The sequence below is a fragment of a genome, unplaced genomic scaffold, assembly GCF_019419815.1.
Source record: "Pyrus x bretschneideri cultivar Hongxiangsu unplaced genomic scaffold, Pyrus_bretschneideri_v1 Contig43, whole genome shotgun sequence".
NCBI classification, from domain to species: domain Eukaryota; kingdom Viridiplantae; phylum Streptophyta; class Magnoliopsida; order Rosales; family Rosaceae; genus Pyrus; species Pyrus x bretschneideri.
Genome location: NW_025999757.1, coordinates 578761 through 587529, shown reverse-complemented (window position 1 = coordinate 587529; position 8769 = coordinate 578761). Strand labels below are relative to the sequence as shown.

General features: G+C 38.1%; 1 protein-coding gene across 1 annotated transcript; it reads left to right on the top strand.

The window, feature by feature from the left end:
• Positions 1-675: 675 nt before the first annotated feature.
• LOC103942524 lies at positions 676-2978 on the top strand. The gene has a single exon (XM_048566840.1). It carries the CDS (start codon positions 733-735, stop codon positions 2635-2637), a length of 1905 nt encoding a protein of 634 aa, XP_048422797.1. The 5' UTR covers positions 676-732; the 3' UTR covers positions 2638-2978.
• The last annotated feature ends 5791 nt before the right edge of the window (positions 2979-8769 follow it).

Genomic DNA, 8769 nt, shown 5'->3' with positions numbered 1-8769 from the left:
ATTGTTGTGCTTCTTAAAACCATTACTTCTATTGTGTTATAAAAATAATTAATTATTAAATAAAGCAGTTGAACATTTGGTTAATTGTATATGGTAATAAGGTTGTTGACGACAATGGCAGTGGTGGCGGCGGAGTGATGGGGTGTAGAGGTAACAATTCTAGGGACAACAACAAAGACTGTGGTTTCAGTTGTGGTTGTAGTTACAATGGTTGTGGCAATGAAGGTGGCAGCTTTGTTCTCCCAGAAATGAAATAAGTGTAGAAGGATACATAATATTATTTGTAGAAACTAATAAAGGTATTCCAAGAAAGACTCAACTCTTTTATTTTTATTAAAAGCAATTTACAACCTGATTTTAAAAACTGCACTACGAATGCGATTACTTTTGAAAGGCCAAAGAAAAAAGGAGGGGAGAAAAGAGAGTGAGTAAAAAAAATAAAAAAATAAAAACAAAAGAAAGAGGAGGAGAGAGAGAGGAGAGAGAGAAGAGAGAGAAAGTAAAGGGCAAAAATAGAAGGGCCCTGTCCTGGGGATGAGGCTTTGGAGAGACAGACCCTCTCTCTCTGTCTGCTGCTCTGCTGCGTGCGTGCCTCACAAAAATTGTGAGAAAAACGAAAAACAAACTCAAAAAGCATCAGAAAACAGCAAGTAGCAAAAACAGCAGAGCAAGAGAAGAGAGGATTACTAGAACAAGATACTTTTTGAAAACAAGTTTTTCAATTCAATTTCTATGAATCCTCACAAAACAGAAGATCTCTTCCACCATCATTTCCACCACAGCCACCATGATCTGGGCCCTCCTTCCCACCAGATCATTGAATCCCATCCCTCCATTTCACTCCCTTCAGATGATGTCGTCCTCCACGACCCCGTCTTCCCCCTCCCCCCGGAAATCGACCTCTTCCGCTCCCCCTCCTCCTCCCCCTCCCACTCCTCCGACGAGAACGACGACGTCTCGAACCCTAACCCCAAATCCGACCCGAAATCCCAGCCCATCTACATCTCCCCGGAGCCCCACATCTCCTCCCAGTTCTACACCTTCAACCCTGAGTCTCATTCCCTCATGATCAGGTGCATCCTCGACGCCCGTCTCGCCACCCCCGCTGAGATCCGCGCCGCCACGCCCCGCCCTGTCCTCAAGTCCTGGCGCGCCGTCTGGAAGGACCGCAACGAGGACACCGCCTACGTCACCGCCTGGAAGCGCATCCAGGACAAGCTCGCGGCCCACGTCGACCAAAACGGTAACGAATTCTTGTGTTTCAAGAACAATAATCAGCAATTCGTTTCTCACATTAATCAGTGGCAAGACATTGTTATGAGTTTCCATAGCGATGCCGATTTGAAGCATTTAGGGTTGAAGGAAACCATTGATAGGATTAAGCAGGTTTGGACTGTAGGTGCCAAGTTTTATGGAATTCCTGAGAGTTACATTAGGGTTTGTGTTGCTGCATGCCCCGTTTGCTCCACGGACAGTTCGGGGCTTGCCGGGAGGGGCAAACGCCGGCGGTTTGAGTATACCGAGTCTTTTGATGTGCCTGCTAAAGAGGTGCCCACTAGGCTTCAGCAATTGGCTGCTAAGCATAAGGTGGTTCTTTGTATAAGGCAGAAGTATATTAGGTATAAGCCCTTTATGGCTGAGGTTAAGGACTATGCTTGTCATAGGGCCGGGGAGCCCGTGGCGAAGAAGTCCAAGATTTTGAAGAGGGAGCCGTATGCTTCAAAGAGGTGTGGGTGCGGGTTTCGGATTAGGGCCATTGTTCCGATTATGAATTACAATGAAAAGGACAAGACTTTTGTGTATCAGGAGGAGGGGGTGGCAGTGTTTAAACTGTATGCTGTGCATTCAGGGCATGAGCCGGGTCCTTTGGACGGAAATGCGAGGATTATGCATCGGGTTGTGGGGCACAAAGGTGGGATTTTTATGGATCAGGATACTGTGTATGGGGTCAGTGAGGAATTGGACAATGATGGGTTTGGATTGTTCGGGAAGGATGAGGGGGACATGCAGTTTTTAGTGATGCAGCAGGTGCAGGAATTGAGAGCTGAAGTTGGGCTTTTGGAAGAGAAAATTGTGAAAATGCCGCAGGAGCTTTTGAGTTCAGTGTCTCGAGATTTGTTTGATCTTGTGAATAAAGTTAGACAAGTAGGAGAGGAGAGTTCAAAGCCAATGGATTTGCTACAGGATAAGACGCTTGCAGGTGATATTTTGGTTGGGGATAATGATTTGGCCCATTGGAGTGATCACCATCATGAACGTTTATATGGAGATGGCAAGGACACTGATTTGATTGAGGATGATGAAGACAGTTTTGGGCGAACTCTTGGAGATGGTGTCCCTTGGGAGCAGCTGAGGGAAGACTGCAGGACTCCGAAAGATCTGATCGGTGACCCTTGTAAGCCCGAAAAGTGGTTGAAGTGCAGTGAATTTGATGAGAAGAGCATGCTTGATTGTGAGGATACTAAACTAACCAAGTCCTTAAGACATGATGAGGGTATAGGGGCAGATGTAGGTCTTGTTGGTATACAGGTCGATAGCTTCTATCAAGCGAATTCGAAATGGTTTGATTCTCCTTGTGGGTTGGACCCAGCTGCAGATTGTGGGGATAATGCATTCAGGAATGGGGAGATTGTTTAGTCCCTTGAAGAGCTGTTTAGGCCTTTCTAACATAGTTATGGGTGTATATTGTCCCTTTCTGAAGCTGGAAGTGGGTTGTACATTTATGTATACAGAAGACTTGGAGCCTCAGACAAGACTAGTAGGTTCCTTTACTTTGTGTTGTTCTGTAAAGTATAGCCGATGGGGCTTCTGCACATAGCTTATAACTATTTGTTAACCGTGTTCTGGGTATTCATAATTTTCAGATTGGTTTTATAGCTCATACGGCGAGGACATCAATACTATTTGTTAAAGTTCTGTATGATTAATGTACTCGTATTTCGACCTCTGTTGTTATTGAATTTATCATTCTCTGCGAAGTGTGCCTCCCCCCACTCTCCCCCTCCCCCCCCCTCTCTCTCTCTCTCTCTCTCTCTCTCTCTCTCTCTCTCTCTCTCTGGTGTTTATAGTCCTCTGCATCCGAAAGCTCTCCCTCCACTCACCTTACATTCTTCAAACTGCACCCGTACGTTCCACATAGTTACCACTCTACATGTTTGCATAAACGTAAGTTGTGTGATTAATTATGAAGGTTTTACAGCTTTGATTTCTCGGATCAAATTGCATTGGAGGATGGTGTGATTGACAAACCTATAATGACAAATGTCTTGCAAATTTGTGATTTGGTCTGCAAAATTTCATATACTTTATTTAATGGTTTGAATATATTCCAGAAGTTGTTTAGTGCTGGAAAGTGGACCTGGGTGGGCGGTTCTCGATCATTTACAGGACCTGCTTTTTGTTTGTCGATTGTGGGTAGTTATATACGTACATATGCCTTTAGTTACTGCCTTTGCTTGGATCATATATATGCACCTCTAACTGGCCCATGGATGATACCTTCAGTTTTTTACGGTCTACTGTGCCTCCAACTGCTCTTAATGTCTCAAAGAGTGAAAGCGGCTATGAAGAGCGGCTTTCGTTCTAGCAACGATTGTGGAGATTTACAGTACCAGATACTGAGGTGTGCGTAAATTGGTATGTTTCTCACTTCATCAAGTTCCATTTTTGGTTTTTATGTCTACTTTTTGTTTTTGTTTTGTTTTGTTTTGTGTTAGAATGAGCTCGCGTATGTGGTTAAGTTTCTAACTTTGTATAGAAATATGGACCCCCAATTTTAAATCATCATACATTAAAATATCTTGGGCATGATTTGTAGTGGGTGTGTTCACTTGAGAGTATTTCCTTATTCCCAGTTATGTCAAACAGGATGGATTAAGAGTTTAGAGATTTCCAATCGGATATTTCAAATACGATCCGAATTGGATAATCAGATTATATATGGACTCAGGATGTGGAATAAGGTTGATCCGATTCGTTTACTAGACTAATTCATACGCAGAAAGATTCAAATGCAGGAAATAAGGCTATTATTGTCATTTCAGTTGTAGAATGTATTTGTTCTTGCTGGACGGGACTAAAATATGAGTGAATTTTGTATTTATTTGGTCAACAGTAGCTTTCTGGAAGGAACTTTGAATGTCTTGTTTAAGAAGGGTGAAGTTAGTAATTGAATAATTAAATAATTAAATAAGAGGGGTGCACAATGCAGCGCACATGGGATGAGGACTGCAACAACCGCATGCGTTGTCAATTTACACACACCAAGGGATCTCTATTTTTGGATAAAAGTGGGGACTAGCTGTAGCGCTCATTTTACGTCGAACTTCAACTTTCTAATTGTATATTTTATAAGTCTTGATTTATAAATTATCTTTACAAAAATTCAATTTAATTCGAAATTATTTGCCTATTTTTTATTTTTTCTTGTAAAACAAAGTGTTCATCAATTTCTTTAAACTTCATTAGGTGTTGCAAATATTTCTCATTTGACAAATATTTTGTAAGGATGATCTATGAGGTCTAACTTTAAAAATAGACAGGTTGGATCATTGAGATTCGATGTGATATGAATTCCACAACTAATCTCTATTTTTTTTTTTTTTTTTTTTTTTTAAACGGAAATCTCTTCCCTTTAAAGACCTCGTATATTATGTATGCATATATCTTTATTTGCTTTTACATTATAGGGATGCAAAGCATGCTAAAAGATTGAAACGCTTATTTTTTGGATTCATGACAGATCTTTGTTTTTACTTGCGTTATAACCTGATTATTGTCTGGATCGTGACCAAGACACCTGGTTTGTGATGGGTTTTTTGGGGTTTGACTTTGGATGATGAATATTCGACCTTTTAGAGTTGTAACAATGTTAAAAAAGGTAAGTGGCATTAGAAGATTCGAACTTGGAGCCTCTTATAGTGTTAAAAAAGGTAAGTAACACTAACTAAAAGTTACTTGAGAAATTTTCAAGAAACCACTTCCCCATTGAACTTAAATATGTTGTACAATGCCAATAAATTCTCGTCAGGCTGTCAGTGTGAACGTTCTTTTAGAAAGAAAAATACATGGCTTTTTAAATGTTTGTTACTTCTATTGGCGCGTAAATCACAATTTGATAATGTGTATAACTTTTTTTTTTTGTGATTTTTATAAGTTTTGTTTGTGCGTTAAGCTGTAATTTCCTATAGAGTAGAATACTAGAATGGCTCCTAAACATGTGGCAGGTTGTCCTTTTGGAAATCCAAAGTACATTGTATCCTATAAAAATTAAATGCTTTCGAAATATATTAAGTTTCTGTGGATAAAATATGTTTGGAAAAGAAAAGTTCTGAGATTCATTGGCTTTTCAATGGCTTAAACCGTGTAAAAACCCAAGAGTGAGGGTGGTTCGGGATTTAATAATTTGTATGCTTTTAATTTAGCTTTGCTTGCCATTCAGTACAACAGTCTAATGTTATTCATCTTCACTTGTAAGTCAGAGGTTTTAGATTTGATTCTTGCCAAAATCGAATTTGAACCACATTATTGTTAGTCCATTATGAGGTTTACCCTTCTCTCATAACCCCTTAGTGTAAATAATATCATTTGTTCAAAACAAAAAATTGTCAATACTCCTTTGCGACAACCTAACTTGTTCAAGTATTGTTGAGGCTTAAAAGGTTGTTCGTGAAGGGAGCCCGATTATAGTGTTATTGAGGTTCGAAAGGTTGTTCGTAAGGGAGCCCAATTTTCTCATATCCAAATATGGGGTGACAATTGGTTGCCTCGAGAATCTTTTTTCAAAGTCCGCAGCCCAATTCCTCTTGGAATCAATGGATTGGATGGAACATTATTCACATTTCAAATTTTAATTGATGAGGTGGGAGTTATTTGCAATTTGCAGTTAGTTAATGCAATTTTCTGTGAGGAGGAAACTCGTTTGATTCAAAGCATTCCGTTAAGCTTTATACAACCACATGAACAACAAGTGCATACCACCTTGCATGTACGTGTGGGGAATTGAATGGACTTGAACCAAGCGGTCTTCGATTGGGGAGGGGGGGGGGGAGGGGGTCGTGGGTCATGTTTAAGAACTAATATAACAGAAATGACACATGGCATTATTCTAGTGAATAAGTTTGTTAATATGTTGTGGTGGTTAGAAGGGTATTATTGTAATTATGATATTTGGGCTATATTAGGAATTGTATAGCTTTCATTACAATCATCTTGTAATACATTTGGTTATCAGTAATACAGTTTCCCTTTCTTCCATTTCTCAATTATGCAATTCTTTGATTCTTAAGCTTTATCTTTAGTAGTTAATATGGTATCGTCGCCAATGCTGGCTTGTCGCCATCTTTGATCCTGAAGAGGTTTTTCGCTATTGTGTTTGGAGCTTGGATACAGAAATTCGAGTTGGGTAATTTCGAAGCTCTGGAATCTCGAAGTTGATCTGGAATCTTGAAGGTGATTTGCATCATGAATCAGGTGAATTTGTCTCTGTGTTGTGATTATGTGATTCAGTATGTTGTTTGTTTTCTGCAGCTGTGATTTCTTGATTTGGTGTGTTAAAGATTTGTTTCATATGAATTAGGCCTGTCAATTCTTGACATGACCCGATAACCTGACATGAAATTAATAGGTGTTCGGGTCGACACGATAACGAATCGGATCATTATCGGATAACCCGATAAGCACCTGTTAAGATAACGGGTTGATTTGAGTATACATGTGGGTAACACGATACATGATAAGTAAAATATTAATTTTATAATCCTAAAAAAATACTATAATTATATATATATATATATATATATATATTAATTTAGCAATTTTATACCCCTAAAAACTATAATAATTATATATATATATATATTAAATTAAATTTAAAAAATTGGTGACCATTGGATCGGCTGAGATTTAATCTTAGCCGTCCATTGTGCATTAGGTTGGAGGCTAATATATTTTTATATGGTATAGTACTATTGTTTTATTTATTTTCATAATTATTTTGGTAAACTTCTCATAATTTGTATGGTTTTTAATGTTTGGTTTTTCTTGATGTGAAAATTAACTTGACACACAAATTAAACCCTATTGTTGACAATTGTAGTATATATGCAGGTAGGGATTGTTCTAGACCGGGGATTAACTAGGGACGCTAATCTACTTAAAACTGACTCAAAAACACAAAATTAGTCTTAAAAACACTTAACTAGACTCAAAGAACTCAAAAAAAGCTAAATAGACTCAAAACACACAAACCATGTTAAATTGACTCAAAACAGGTCCTAGAAAGTGATTTGGACGAAAATTGAACTAAAAAGACTCAAAAGACTCAATATGGACAGATTATGACAAATTAGAACTAAATTAACACAAATAAGAACTAAGGGGTTATTTGGACGAATTTTAACCATAACTTGACTCAAAACACTAATAGAACAAAACTTAAACATATTCTAACTAAGTTAAAACACTAAATATTAAAGGGGAATTGGTTTTAATGAAATTAAGACTTAAACAAACAGATTGCAAGAATAAACTAAAAGGTTACAAATTAAGGTGAATTGAAGGGTGAAAGGCTAGTTAGAGGGTCCTTCTCCACACATGATATATGCATACGAACCAATTTCCAGTTATTATTTCTTTAGACTATGAATGACAACGCTCCAAGTTAATTGCATCGCACAACCAACCATCAGATTTTCCTTATTTCATTGAATTGAATGAATACGCATTACAATCAAATTATCTTTCTCAAGTTCTCTATATGAAACGCATGATAGAGATACATATCAAAAGTCATTAAGTTTTATGAAAATCATAAGTATTGACAAGGCATTCATCACTATGAAATGCTTAAGATTCCTGCCAAGGATTCACTTAACACAATCATGACTAGCGACTTCCACTACTTGTGAATATAAGTGAATAACTATTACATGAAACTCCCTTATATTCTAGCATCAAATTCATGCATGCAAACGAAGTATCGATCCTCAATCAACATACATAAACAAGTTTTAATTACTTAGATAAGCAAATCACATTCAAGACTCAAGAAACACTAACTGGACGTAATCAATTCATACAAAACATATAAGCATGGCTTTGAATTCACCTCCAACTAAAAAGAATTAGTTCCACATGTCTCTTAAAACTGAAAACAATATTAAAACCAACATTGAAACAAATCTAAAGATAGAAAGAACCAAGCACGTCCTAGCAACTCCAATGGCAGATTTCGAACCTCCCTTGGAATGCAAAACACGGCCAAGAATCCTTTTTCTTCTTCCTTCCTTGCAAGCATGCACAAATTTCCAAGACTTCTCCAAGGTACCTGCGGCACTCACTCTCAATTTCTCTGAATATATGGTGTGTAACTTTGAAATTGGCGCATAAGGAGTATATATATAGGTTAGCACGACAAGGAAAGGGAGTAGGGAAAGGATTCTTCAAACAAAACCCAAGTGGAATGGGTTAAAACAATCGGAAACTAAAGGGAATTAAAATAGAAAGGTGTGGCCAGAAATCAAGCTTCTAGAAAGAATGTAAAGAATGTGTTTAGACAGATTTCTGAACCTAAAGGGACAACGACACACAACAAAGGAGTAGGACTGGTATTACAACTCCTAAACCACCAAGGGAAAGGCATATATGCGGCACATAAGGGATAAGGTCTTCTAGAAGGGAAAACATGCAGCACCCTTTTAGGAGAGGGATTAGGACTTCTGGAACCAGATATTTATGTATTTAAATGCTTAATTATCTTTTCTAAATAGC